Source organism: Cottoperca gobio, chromosome 23, assembly GCF_900634415.1.
Source record: "Cottoperca gobio chromosome 23, fCotGob3.1, whole genome shotgun sequence".
NCBI lineage: Eukaryota > Metazoa > Chordata > Actinopteri > Perciformes > Bovichtidae > Cottoperca > Cottoperca gobio.
In genome coordinates this window covers 15796110-15810132 of record NC_041377.1, presented here as the reverse complement: position 1 = coordinate 15810132, position 14023 = coordinate 15796110, and the positions used below count along the sequence as shown (strand labels likewise).

At 41.1% G+C, this 14023-nt stretch overlaps 1 protein-coding gene and 5 non-coding genes across 18 annotated transcripts in view; 5 read left to right on the top strand and 1 right to left on the bottom strand.

Annotated features, from left to right (window-relative positions):
* The first annotated feature begins 191 nt into the window (after positions 1-191).
* trnay-gua (transfer RNA tyrosine (anticodon GUA)) lies at positions 192-294 on the top strand. Its single transcript has 2 exons — positions 192-228; positions 259-294. It is a non-coding gene; the product is annotated as a tRNA-Tyr (tRNA).
* A 1125-nt stretch (positions 295-1419) lies between these two features.
* Positions 1420-1522, top strand: trnay-gua (transfer RNA tyrosine (anticodon GUA)). Its single transcript has 2 exons — positions 1420-1456; positions 1487-1522. It is a non-coding gene; the product is annotated as a tRNA-Tyr (tRNA).
* Positions 1523-2625: 1103 nt separating this feature from the next.
* On the top strand, positions 2626-2728 carry trnay-gua (transfer RNA tyrosine (anticodon GUA)). The gene is made up of 2 exons: positions 2626-2662; positions 2693-2728. It is a non-coding gene; the product is annotated as a tRNA-Tyr (tRNA).
* A 1127-nt stretch (positions 2729-3855) lies between these two features.
* trnay-gua (transfer RNA tyrosine (anticodon GUA)) lies at positions 3856-3959 on the top strand. Its single transcript has 2 exons — positions 3856-3893; positions 3924-3959. It is a non-coding gene; the product is annotated as a tRNA-Tyr (tRNA).
* A 206-nt stretch (positions 3960-4165) lies between these two features.
* On the top strand, positions 4166-4268 carry trnay-gua (transfer RNA tyrosine (anticodon GUA)). Its single transcript has 2 exons — positions 4166-4202; positions 4233-4268. It is a non-coding gene; the product is annotated as a tRNA-Tyr (tRNA).
* A 7166-nt stretch (positions 4269-11434) lies between these two features.
* The window catches only part of LOC115028126 (pleckstrin homology domain-containing family A member 5-like), a 204479-nt gene continuing 201890 nt past the window's right edge, over positions 11435-14023 (bottom strand). For 10 of the 13 annotated variants that reach the window (XM_029461558.1, XM_029461565.1, XM_029461559.1 and 7 more), the window contains 2 exons: positions 13695-13864; positions 11435-12122 (listed from right to left, as the gene is read on the bottom strand). In XM_029461558.1, the coding sequence (XP_029317418.1) occupies positions 12088-12122; positions 13695-13864 (205 nt within the window). In that variant the 3' untranslated portion in view covers positions 11435-12087. The remainder of the gene's footprint in view (positions 12123-13694; positions 13865-14023) is intronic. The other 3 variants (XM_029461560.1, XM_029461571.1, XM_029461561.1) reach the window with 2 other exon arrangements.

Genomic DNA, 14023 nt, shown 5'->3' with positions numbered 1-14023 from the left:
AATGGAAAGGGATTGGCCTCGATTTCCCATTGATACAAAGGAGAAGCTGTAGGTTGATAATTGCAGTAATCCTCAGGTTGTTTATTCAATTTCACCTTGAAGTACATGCTTTTCTTTCCTTACCCAATGTGCGTTAAGTATCAATTTCTGTATTACACGCCAATGGTGAACCTGTTCAGAACTCCATTCTCCCTTCGATAGCTCAGTTGGTAGAGCGGAGGACTGTAGGTTGAGGACTGTAGGTCTATGATGACAGTTATCCTTAGGTCGCTGGTTCAACTCCGGCTCGAAGGAGTTGTTTTTCCATTCCGAATGGAAAGGGATTGGCCTCGTTTTCCCGTTGATAGAGAGGAGAACTGTAGGTTGATAATTGCAGTAATCCTCAGGTTTTTTCTTCAATTTCACCTTGAAGTACATGCTTTTCTTTCCTTGCCCAATGTGTTTTAAGTATGATTTTCTGTATTACACGCCAATGGTGAACCGTTCAGAACTCCATGCTCCCTTCGATAGCTAGGTTGGTAGAGAGGAGGACTGTAGGTTGAGGACTGTACGTCTATGATAACAAGTATCCTTAGGTCGGTGGTTCAACTCAGGCTCGAAGGAGGTCTTTTTCCCTTTCGAATGGAAGGGATTGGCCTCGTTTTCCCGTTGATAAGAGAGGAACTATAGGTTGATAATTGCAGTAATCCTCAGGTTGTTTATTCAATTTCACCTTGAAGTACATGCTTTTCTTTCCTTACCCAATGTGCGTTAAGTATCATTTTCTGTATTACTACTTCCAATGATGAACCGTTCAGAACTCCATGTCTCCCTTCGATAGCTCAGGTTCGTAGAGCGGAGGACTGTAGGTTGAGGACTGTAGGTCTATGATAACAGTTATCCTTAGGTTGCTGGTTCAACTCCGGCTCGAAGGAGTTGTTTTTCCATTCCGAATGGAAAGGGATTGGCCTCGTTTTCCCGTTGATAGAGAGGAGAATCTAGGTTGATAATTGCAGTAATCCTCAGGTTGTTTATTCAATTTCACCTTGAAGTACATGCTTTTCTTTGTGTTTTTAAGTATCATTTTCTGTATTACACGCCAATGGTGAACCGTTCAGAACTCCATGCTCCCTTCGATAGCTAGGTTGGTAGAGAGGAGGACTGTAGGTTGAGGACTGTACGTCTATGATAACAAGTTATCCTTAGGTCGGTGGTTCAACTCCGGCTCGAAGGAGTTGTTTTTCCCTTCGAATGGAAAGGGATTGGCCTCGATTTCCCAGTTGATACAGAGGAGAACTGTAGGTTGATAATTGCAGTAATCCTCAGGTTGTTTATTCAATTTCACCTTGAAGTACATGCTTTTCTTTCCTTACCCAATGTGCGTTAAGTATCAATTTCTGTATTACACGCCAATGGTGAACTGTTCAGAACTCCATTCTCCCTTCGATAGCTCAGTTGGTAGAGCGGAGGACTGTAGGTTGAGGACTGTAGGTCTATGATGACAGTTATCCTTAGGTCGCTGGTTCAACTCCGGCTCGAAGGAGTTGTTTTTCCATTCCGAATGGAAAGGGATTGGCCTCGTTTTCCCGTTGATAGAGAGGAAAAATATAGGTTGATAATTGCAGTAATCCTCAGGTTTTTTCTTCAATTTCACCTTGAAGTACATGCTTTTCTTTCCTTGCCCAATGTGTTTTAAGTATGATTTTCTGTATTACATGCCAATGGTGAACCGTTCAGAACTCCATGCTCCCTTCGATAGCTAGGTTGGTAGAGAGGAGGACTGTAGGTTGAGGACTGTACGTCTATGATAACAATTATCCTTAGGTCGGTGGTTCAACTCCGGCTCAAAGGAGGTCTTTTTCCCTTTCGAATGGAAAGGGATTGGCCTCGATTTCCCATTGATACAAAGGAGAACTGTAGGTTGATAATTGCAGTAATCCTCAGGTTGTTTATTCAATTTCACCTTGAAGTACATGCTTTTCTTTCCTTACCCATGTGTTTTAAGTATCAATTTCTGTATTACACGCCAATGATGAACCTGTTCAGAACTCAATGCTCTCCTTCGATAGCTCAGTTGGTAGAGCGGAGGACTGTAGGTTGAGGTCTATGATAACAGTTATCCTTAGGTACCTGGCTCGAAGGATGTGTTTTTTCATTCCAAAGAGATTGGCCTCTTTTTCCCGTTGATAGAGAGGAGAACTCTAGGTTGATAATTGCAGTAATCCTCAGGTTGTTTATTCAATTTCACCTTGAAGTACATGCTTTTCTTTCCTTACCCAATGTGTTTTAAGTATGATTTTCTGTATTACACGCCAATGGTGAACCGTTCAGAACTCCATGCTCCCTTCGATAGCTAGGTTGGTAAAGCGGAGGACTGTAGGTTGAGGACTGCACGTCTATGATAACAAGTATCCTTAGGTCGGGGGTTCAACTCAGGCTCGATGGAGGTCTTTTTCCCTTTCAAAGGGATTGGCCTCGTTTTCCCGTTGATAGGGAGGAAATATATAGGTTGATAATTGCAGTTATCCTCAGGTTGTTTATTCAATTTCACCTTGAAGTACATGCTTTTCTTTCCTTACCCAATGTGCGTTAAGTATCAATTTCTGTATTACACGCCAATGGTGAACTGTTCAGAACTCCATTCTCCCTTCGATAGCTCAGTTGGTAGAGCGGAGGACTGTAGGTTGAGGACTGTAGGTCTATGATGACAGTTATCCTTAGGTCGCTGGTTCAACTCCGGCTCGAAGGAGTTGTTTTTCCATTCCGAATGGAAAGGGATTGGCCTCGTTTTCCCGTTGATAGAGAGGAAAATATAGGTTGATAATTGCAGTAATCCTCAGGTTGTTTATTCAATTTCACCTTGAAGTACATGCTTTTCTTTCCTTGCCCAATGTGTTTTAAGTATGATTTTCTGTATTACACGCCAATGGTGAACCGTTCAGAACTCCATGCTCCCTTCGATAGCTAGGTTGGTAGAGAGGAGGACTGTAGGTTGAGGACTGTACGTCTATGATAACAAGTTATCCTTAGGTCGGCTGGTTCAACTCCGGCTCGAAGGAGTTGTTTTTCCATTCCGAATGGAAAGGGATTGGCCTCGATTTTCCCGTTGATAGAGAGGAGAACTCTAGGTTGATAATTGCAGAAATCCTCAGGTTGTTTATTCAATTTCACCTTGAAGTACATGCTTTTCTTTCCTTGCCCAATGTGTGTTAAGTATCATTTTCTGTATTACACGCAAATGGTGAACCGTTCAGAACTCAATTCTCCCTTCGATAGCTCAGTTGGTAGACCGGAGGACTGTAGGTTGAGGACTGTAGGGTTATGATAAAAGTTATCCTTAGGTCGCTGGTTCAACTCCGACTCAAAGGAGTTGTTTTTCCATTCCGAATGGAAAGGGATTGGCCTCGTTTTCACGTTGATAGAGAGGATAATTCTAGGTTGATAATTGCAGTAATCCTCAGGTTGTTTATTCAATTTCACCTTGAAGTACATGCTTTTCTTTCAGTTTTAACTATCATTTTCTGTATTACACGCCAATGATGAACCGTTCAGAACTCCATGCTGTCTTCTATAACTCAGTTGGTAGAGCGGAGGACTGTAGGTTGTGGACTGTAGGTCTATGATGACAAGTTATCCTTAGGTTGCTGGTTCAACTCCGGCTCGAAGGAGTTGTTTTTCCATTCCGAATGGAAAGGGATTGGCCTCCGTTTTCCCGTTGATAGAGAGGAAACTATAGGTTGATAATTGCAGTAATCCTCAGGTTTTTTATTCAATTTCACCTTGAAGTACATGCTTTTCTTTCCTTACCCAATGTGCGTTTAAGTATCAATTTCTGTATTACACGCCAATGGTGAACCTGTTCAGAACTCCATTCTCCCTTCGATAGCTCAGGTTGGTAGAGCGGAGGACTGTAGGTTGAGGACTGTAGGTCTATGATAACAGTTATCCTTAGGTCGCTGGTTCAACTCTGGCTCGAAGGAGTTGTTTTTCCATTCCGAATGGAAAGGGATTGGCCTCGTTTTCCCGTTGATAGAGAGGAGAAACTGTAGGTTGATAATTGCAGTAATCCTCAGGTTTTTTCTTCAATTTCACCTTGAAGTACATGCTTTTCTTTCCTTGCCCAATGTGTTTAAGTATGATTTTCTGTATTACACGCCAATGGTGAACCGTTCACAACACCATACTCCCTTCGATAGCTCAGTTGGTAGAGTGGAGGAATGTAGGTTGAGGACTGTAGGTCTATGATAACAGTTATCCTTAGGTCGCTGGTTCAACTCCGGCTCGAAGGAGTTGTTTTTCCATTCCGAATGGAAAGGGATTGGCCTCGTTTTCACGTTGATAGAGAGGAAAAATATAGGTTGATAATTGCAGTAATCCTCACGTTGTTTATTCAATTTCACCTTGAAGTACATGCTTTTCTTTGTGTTTTAAGTATCATTTTCTGTATTACACGCCAATGATGAACCGTTCAGAACTCCATGCTCTCTTCTATAGCTCAGTTGGTAGAGCGGAGGACTCTAGGTTGAGGACTGTAGGTCTATGATAACAGTTTTCCTTAGGTCGCTGGTTTAACTCCGGCTCGAAGGAGTTGTTTTTCCATTCCGAATGGAAAGGGATTGGCCTCGTTTTCCCGTTGATAGAGAGGGAATATATAGGTTGATAATTGCAGTTATCCTCAGGTTGTTGATTCAATTTCACCTTGAAGTACATGCTTTTCTTTCCTTACCCAATGTGCGTTAAGTATCAATTTCTGTATTACACGCCAATGGTGAACTGTTCAGAACTCCATTCTCCCTTAGATAGTTCTGTTGGTAGAGCGGAGGACTGTAGGTTGAGGACTGTACGTCTATGATAACAATTATCCTTAGGTCGGTGGTTCAACTCAGGCTCGAAGGAGGTGTTTTTCCCTTTCGAATGGAAAGGGATTGGCCTCGTTTTCCCGTTGATAGAGAGGAGAACTGTATGTTGATAATTGCAGTAATCCTCAGGTTGTTTATTCAATTTCACCTTGAAGTACATGCTTTTCTTTCCTTACCCAATGTGCGTTAAGTATCATTTTCTGTATTACACGCCAATGATGAACCGTTCAGAACTCCATGGTCCCTTAGATAGATCAGTTGTTAGAGAGGAAGACTGTAATTTGAAGTCTGTTGGTCTATGATAACAGTTATCCTTAGGTCGCTGGTTCAACTCCGGCTCGAAGGAGTTGTTTTTCCATTCCGAATGGAAAGGGATTGGCCTCGTTTTCACGTTGATAGAGAGGAAAAATATAGGTTGATAATTGCAGTAATCCTCACGTTGTTTATTCAATTTCACCTTGAAGTACATGCTTTTCTTTGTGTTTTAAGTATCATTTTCTGTATTTCACGCCAATGATGAACCGTTCAGAACTCCATGCTCCCTTCGATAGCTCAGTTGGTAGAGCGGAGGACTGTAGTTCGAAGTCTGTAGTTCTGTAGGCAATCCACCGGTTTCCTGCTGAGAGCCATGGCCTCAGATTTTGAGGTGCTGATCCTCATCCCAACCGCTTCACACTCGGCTGCGAACCGATCCAGTGACTGTTGAAGGTCACAGACCGATGATGCCATAAGGACCACATCATCTGCAAAGAGCAGCGATGAGATCCTCAGGTCACCGAACTGCAACCCCTCTCCTCCACGACTACACCTCGATATCCTATCCATGAAAATCACGTACAGGATTGGTGATAAAGCGCAGCCCTGGCGGAGGCCAACATTCACTGGAAACGAGTCCGACTTACTGCCGAGTATCCGGACACAAATCTCGCTTTCGGCATACAGGGCCCTCAAAAGTGACCCCCTCACCCCATACTCCCGCAGCACCTCCCACAGTATCACCCGGAGGACCCGGTCATACGCCTTCTCCAGATCCACAAAACACATGTAGACCGGATGGGCGTACTCCCAGGCCCCCTCCAGGATCCTTGCGAGAGTGAAGAGTTGGTCCGTTGTTCCACGACCAGGATGGAATCCGCATTGTTCCTCTTCAATCAGAGGTTCGACTACTGGCTGAACCCTCCTTTCCAGTACCTTGGAGTAGACTTTACCAGGGAGGCTGAGAAGTGTGATACCCCTGTAGTTGGCACACACTCTCTGGTCCCCCTTTTTAAATAGGGGAGCCACCACCCCGGTCTGCCAACCCCTAGGCACCGTCCCAGACTTCCACGCAATGTTGACGATGCGTGTCAACCAAGACAGCCCCTCTACACTCCGAACTGTGGTTTGGGGCATTGGCATAAACAACAGTCAGAGTTTCCCCCCCCCCATAACCCGAAGGCGTAGGGAGGCGACCCTCTCATCCACCGGGGTAAACTCCTTGGGCAACTCCGGAGAAGAATAGAGTCCAACCCCTATCCAGGAGTACGGTTCCAGAGCCAGGACTGTGCGTAGAGGTAAGCCCCACCAGATCCAACTGGTAGCGATCCACCTCTGGCACTAGTTCCGGCTCCTTCCCCCACAGAGAGGTGACGTTTCACGTCCCCAGAGCCAGTCTCTGCTGCCCGGGTCTGGTCCGTCGAGGTCCCTGACCATCACTGCCACCCGTGTGACAGCGCACCCGACCCCAGCGGTTTTTCCCATGAGTGGTGGGCCCACAGAATGGATGGATGGGAGGCACCACGTAGCGTCTTCGGACTGTGCCCGACCGGGCTCCGTGGCAAACCCGGCCACCAGGCGCTCGCTGTCAGGCCCTCCCTCTGGGCCTGGCTCCAGACGGGGGCCCCGGGCTTCCTCCGGGCAGGGTCTCTCCTTTCTTTTCCCTTTCTTTCATGAAGTCGTTTTTGAACCATTCTTAGTCTGGCCCCTCGCCTGAGACCAATTTGCCTTGGGAGACCCTACCAGGAGCACTAGGCTCCAGACAACACAGCTCTCAGGTTCATAGGGACACACCAACCTCTCCACCACGATAAGGTGATGGTTCCCAGAGAGGCCGACTCAATTACTGTAATGCACTCTTTACCGGCCTCCCAAAAAAAACACAACAGAGAGACTTCAGCTCATCCAGAACGCTGCAGCGAGGCTGCTGACTAGAACCAAGAGGAGAGACCACATCAGTCCAGTGTTAGCCGCTCTACACTGGCTTCCAGTAACTTTTAGAATTGATGTTAAGGTCCTCCTTCTTGTATACAAAGCCCTAAACAGAACCGCAACAAGTTACACTGCCAAATCTCTAATAAACTATGTGCCCCAAGAATATTACGATCATCCACTACTGGTTTATTAAATGTTCCCAGAAACATCCAAAAGAAAATTGCAATTATGCAAAGCTATGGAACACTTTACCTGCAGACATTAGGGAGGCAAGCTCGCTCAATATCTTCAAAAGTAAGCATTTTACTTTAGCCTTTTAATAGTTATATTTTATATCTCTTTACTTTAGCCTTTTAATGGTGATATTTTATATATTTTTATCTTAGCCTTTTAATGGTGCCACTTTAAATTTATTTCATAATTTTTTGCCATGCCTGGTTTAACATTGAATGTGTAAAGGTAACTGAGATGAATTTCAGAGTGTGTATTTTTGAAAAGCCTGAGATCAAATACCACGGGAAAAAGAGGAAGTTTCTCTGATAAATGTGTATTGGAGAAAAACTGGCTTTAACCGAAAGGAGTAAACCAGTTGAAAGGCCACAGGGGTGCATTGTTGATCTCATGCTTTCAAAATATGGCTCTGACAGTTTAAAACATTTACAAGAATGGTGTGATGAATGTGATTTCCCGGCAGTAGGGTTGTTAAGTACTGCACAGATAGGCATGAATTCCAATGTTATTTTATACTATTTTAATTCTGCTATTTTATCTGCTATTTTATCTGCTATTTTATCTGCTATTTTTATAATGGTACTTCAGACTCATTTACATCAACACTGTGATTTAAAGAGGAAGTTTGGGAACATACTGTAAATGCTGTTATTCTGTCTAATCTTGAAACACTTTGGGCTGCAATTCTTGTATGAAAGGTGCTATACAAATAAAGCTTATTATTATTATTATATATATGATTATGGAGTCAATATAGATATTTCATAAAAACACTAAAAACAAGCAGGGCTACATACATATTACATATAACCCATTAAAACACCGGAAGTGTCTGCTCTATTAGCCTACAAATAATACAAATAATTGATAATAATAATAATTGATAAAAGATGCAAATATAGACCAGAAACAAGATATTTAAACTTGCTCGGCACTACACTTGACTCACTGCGGAGTTGCCAGTTTTGGCGGTCTATCCAGCACTACAATAGCGAATGTACTCTTGGAGATAGATACGGCTAGTATAGAAATAAATAAACTTAAACTTAAGCTCATTAAAAATATGTTAACATAAGCAATATGGACATTTGGTAAAAAATTATTTATATTGCTAAATTGGAACATTTAAATTGGAGGATACTACGACCAACTTCATACGTTGTGTTAGCTTGGCTCCGGTGGACTCGTTTCACCATTACAGAGAGAAATTAGTAAAAAAATAAATAAAATAGAGCAGCTTTCTTCTTCTCTTTCTGGACAACAAAGGACATACACAAGACACTAATACAGCTGAACGATTAACTGAGGCATCTTTTGAGATCGCATGGATTTTGGCTCGGGCAAAAAAACCTTGTCAGACTCAAAAATTGTGAAAGAATGTTTTTTGGTTTCAGCAGAAATATTGTTTGCAGAGTTTGACAACATCATCCCAGTATTAAGATAATCCTGCTTTTAATGAATGTATTGGTTGGCTGCATTGCATATTGTATGTTCTGGGTGGGATGACAGATTAATAAGCAGACATGCTTTTTATGACTGGATGTAGCTTTTCATACTTTGCGGTAAACGTGGCTCTGCTATTGACTTTGTCAACAATGTGGCTCTCACGTAAAAAATAGTAGAGCGCATAATGTTGAGAAGGCTTCATTAGGGAATGAATGTAGTTTTATTAGGGAAAATCACATAATCCATATCAGATTCTAGACGCTGGGCAAGTGCTGTAGCTAAGACTTCAAATCAAATCAAATCAAATTTATTTATATAGCCCAATATCACAAATGACACATTTGTCTTAATGGGCTTTACAGAATGTATTGCATACGACAGCCTCTGTCCTTAGACCCTCGCACCGCAAAAGGAAAAACTCCCAGAAAAGAAACCCCAGTTAAAGGGGGAAAAATGTAAGAAACTTCAGGGAGAGCAACTGAGGAGCATCCCTCTCCCAGGACGGACAGACGTGCAATATATGACGTGTGTACAGGATAAACAACATTGTAAAAATACAACATCCATGAGACAGAACTGATGGTGTGATCGAATTTAAAAAAAGAATGAATCCAGGATGATGTTAAAAAGGCTTGGATGCCTTAGAATTGTACGGTTTTTAAGTGAAATGCCTTATAAATCTCATTGATTGTCAATGGGGGTTGCTTATAAATTCACCATTTTCTTTTTCATTTGTGGAATCTGCTGGTCAGAGGACTTACATTTTAATGTATGTGCTTAGAATGGACCAGCATTTTCCTCATGCTCATAGATAAAGCCTTGTGATTTCAGTAACATATGTTCTGTCTTTTTCGGATTATAATAATTTATAATATATTATTTGGCTTGAAGATCCAATTTACTTTTCCAATTTTAAGTTCTAGATAAATTCCACTTTATATTAAACAGTTAGACAGTGGGACAATTATGGAAATGAGAGAAAAGTGCAAGAATAACTTGAGAGAACTCAATGATACTGACGAAGAATCCTGAGCTGCAGAACACAATGCTTACAGGGAAGACGACAGACGGCAGAAATGCAACAAAAAAGCAAAGGTAAACATGGAGCTGATTCTGCAGGAGATTTTAGACAGAAAAAAACATTTGACCACACCATCATTTCGGTCACATGGATGTTGTATTTTTACTATGTTGTTTATTCTGTACACACGACATCTATTGCATGTCTGTCCGTCCTGGGAGAGGGATCTCTCCTCAGTTGCTCTCCCTTAGGTTTCTTCCATTTTTCCCCCTTTAATTGTGGGGTTTTCTTTTATGGGAGTTTTTCCTTGTGCGGTGCGAGGGTCTAAGGACAGAGGGTTTCATATGCTGTACAGTCTGTGAAGCCCAATCAGACAAATGTGTAATTTGTGATATTGGGTTATATAAATATATTTGATTTGATTTAAGACGAGTTTAACAAATCAGAGAATCGGGGAAGCCGAAAAACCGGACTGCAAACAATGGAGAAAGTGCTGAGAAACATGCTAAAAGTTCAAAACTCAATATGAGGATAAACTAATTCACCAAGAAAGAACATCAAGAAGAGAGAAAAGTTGTTGTTTTGTTTATCAAATTTCAAAATGTGAATCTAGGGGGGGATGAAAAATACAGTCTGCCTAGTGTAATCTTTCCATCATTGCATGCAGCTGGGGCAAATGTATGCCTGTTGCCTTGGAAAGTACTGGATTCTTGAATGGACTACAAAACGAAACAAGAAACTTTTTAAGAACATCAACATTTATTTCACATGATATAAAACAGATGGGGTATGAACTTTTTGCATATTGACCCTAATAATATTAATAATAACCTCTTATAGTTAGAATGTTCACTCTTCTTCTTTTCAGTGTGTACATAAATTATGCTATTTTGTTTAATAATGTTTTTGTTTTTTTTACAGTTTATACATCTCTTTCAAATTTATTTTATATCCTGGAGCTCCAAAGTCCTGCTTATTGCTTCGTACATGTGCTATTCTCCAATTCTTCACCATCTTGGACAGATTTAAACTCAAAATATCTAATCTGTGTCATGTCCTCAGTCTCTGTATATCTTGTAATGTAAACCAAAAAGAGACAACTGAAAAAAGCAGACTGGAAATCTAAAACATTCACATACTGTGTTTGTCGTGAACAGACTGCTCAACATAAATAATCACAATTTCTGCAAAATACTTAGTTCTGTCCAAAATAATTAGCAGCATGAAGTGGCACCTTGTTGAAGTAAAAATCTGCTTTATGTTCATATGTATACTTTTTATATATTTATATATGTATATCCAATGGAGGACAATCTGTTATGTTGCAGGTGCAAAATGAAAATAGAGTGATGAGAGAGCCTCCGGTCACAAATGAACACAAAGAATCAGAGCAGGTTCAAATCTAAGAATCGGCAGTCACTTTAGGGTTAAAGTAAAGCACTGCATATGTCGAGTTTTGGTGCTCAGCCCATCTGCGTTGAGACTTCTCAAGTCCTCCTATATGCAGCTGTACACTCACCTCCAGCAACTCAGTAACAGCTAATATCCCCTCCCTCCAGATCAGTAGAAAATTCTAAGAATTATTATATTAAGATGACTTTAATACTTAGTAAGGTATCAACAGTTCTGTGTATTTATGTGTGTTTACATTTGGCATCACATATCTATGGAGCTATATATAACCCCAAAACAAGTGGTACATACAGACAAGATTGTGAAATGGTTTAATTGTATATATTTATAGCAACAAAAAAAAGCATGGCCAACAACAAAGAAAGAAAAGCAGAAAACGGACACCTAACTAGGGTCTGTGGTAACATTTAGCCAGTGGCTGACCTAGGATGGGGAAGACTGACAACTGAGTGTTATTCTTGTATTGTGTTTATCAGTGATAAATGTTCTTCTCTAAAACAGAATTAGCAGCATCTGAAACTCCACTTTCTGACAGTGGACTCAGCATGTGAAGGCTCTCTGTTTTCAAAGTTCTCTTATTTTATTCTTCACACAACCATGACTTTACCATTTCACAATCTTATTTTTATGTGGAAATGTTTTGAGACTAATCTGACTCCATAGAATTTGTTTAGCTCAGGGACATATCAGTATGGACAAATCTAACAGGTGCTAAAGATACAGTACATCTGCCTTTCTCTCTGTCTGGAAGTGATGGCGGCCCGTCGGTCTGTTGTCCGTCAGTTAGCAGGGCTGTCATCCTCTCAGTCTCAGTCTCCTTGTGGACATGTAACAGAAGTATCAAAATAGTCCTGTTGTAAACGCAGGAAGCCGTGGAGCATGCTCTGTGCAGGCAGGCTACATTTGGGCTTTACGGGACGCTAGTGTGGATGTCGAGGCGGACATCGCTCACGTGTCACTGCTCACCAAGGTGAACGTCTGCGCTGCAGGGAGGAGAGAGAGAGAGAGAGAGAGAGAGAGAGACAGAGACAGAGAGAGAGAGACAGAGAGAGAGAGAATGGAAATAAGAGTGAGTCATGTTATAGTAGTTCTTGTGATATGTGCTGTATTTGTCATTGTAATTTATTTGCACATTCATTCAATAATCGTTTTTTCCCCTTTTTTTATTGATGAAAAACAAAACAGTAGTGTCTTTACAGATACAACAGTAATAGAAACACAGAACATGACAGGGTGACGTACAAAACTTGACATAATACATACATAAAGCAAAACAAACCAAACAAGGATGAAAATATAGTCATGATAATTATATTAATACCAAGCAAGGAGGGTTGTTTAGAAATGTCAGCTATTGTAGTATGGGGGGGTCCTGGCAGGGCTTCAGAACTATTCTATTACTTTACTATTCCATGTATGGGGAGGGGGGCACTGATGTCACTGGCAGTAGAGGGAGGTTGTTACCAGGGTGAGAATGGGGCCCAACATCTGTGAAGTGAATGTGTTTTTATGTTGTTTTTTAATGCTATTTATCTTTCTTGAAAACCAAGTTGGAAAGTAGAAGATGCCACTGAGCTGTAGAGAGGATCTATATTTTTGTCATTTCTTTCTTCTTTTTTCTTAAATTGTAAAGGCATCCCAGTATGCATTGTTCATATTTCAGTTGGGGAAACTGGAATGCTTTCACCTATTTCTCAATGGGGGGCAGATCAAACGTGGCATGAAAGTAGTCATCGGTGGTGTTTAATGTGCAGTGTGTTCAGGTGTCTGTGAGTGCTATTTTGTGTAGTTTGTGTTGTGTGAGGTGAACTCTGTGAAGAATTTAGTTTTGAACAAGTTGCAATTTGGATGTTATTGGAGGTTTGCATCCAGCAGTTGATATTGATGATAACAGCAAGATCTTGATTGCAGAATGTTGTTAAAAGTGTTGTTTCTTCCTTTTTAAGCAGTGTTTTAGTTGTGGATATTGCAAGAAGCGGATAGAACCACCGATATTGTATTTCTGTTTCTGTTGTAAGTCATTCTCAGAGAAAATGTTCCAAATTGGTAACTCCTACTTTTCTTCCCACCATGAATTGAATGCTAGTGGTTTCTTTTTTTTTTAAATCTGAAAATTTGCGGTTTATGTTTTTCAGTAGAATTGAGTTGTTATAGAATCCAAAGTGCTAAACCAATGTGATGTAGGTTGGACTGGGGTCATGTCAGCTTTAGTTTAAGCTATAAGTCAAACTCCCTTGCAGAACTGAAATCAAATATATTTTGATTATTAAGCCTAAAAACCTAAAACTCACTGACTATCTGCCTTCCCAGATTCCATTTAAAGAGAATAGCAGTTTCGTTGTCCACCCACTGGAGTGTGCTGTCGGTTTATTTTACGAACTCTGCAGACCTTTTCTATCAAACACAGAAGATAGTGTGTTTTTTATTAATAAACCCAAATATGTAGTGACGAGATTAATAACTCTTTTTCATGTCATTAACCCAGAAATAATACTAAACCTTAGCAGCTTAGGTATTTGCGTTAACATGAAATGTGATGGAGAGTCTTCACTTACAAGCCAACATGTTGTTGTTGTTGTTGTGTTTCTTGTCGTCTTCTGTTAGCTGGTTGGACGAATCCAATCTCTTCTCCAGCTTCTCCTCTCTGGTGGTTTGTTGCATCACGTCTTGTTCCTCCTCCCTTGGCTCCGGGCTCGGCGTCTCAGGCTCAGGAGTCTGAAAGCTACTATCAGCAGAAGCAGAATGGGTCACATTTTGACTCCGATGCCAAAACAGACTACTATTGATAGGACAAGAAAGATAACTGCTATCATCTATATTTATAGTGTTTTTATTTCTGGCTGGATGGAAAACATTCCATACTGCATAGGATTTCATTCAAAAA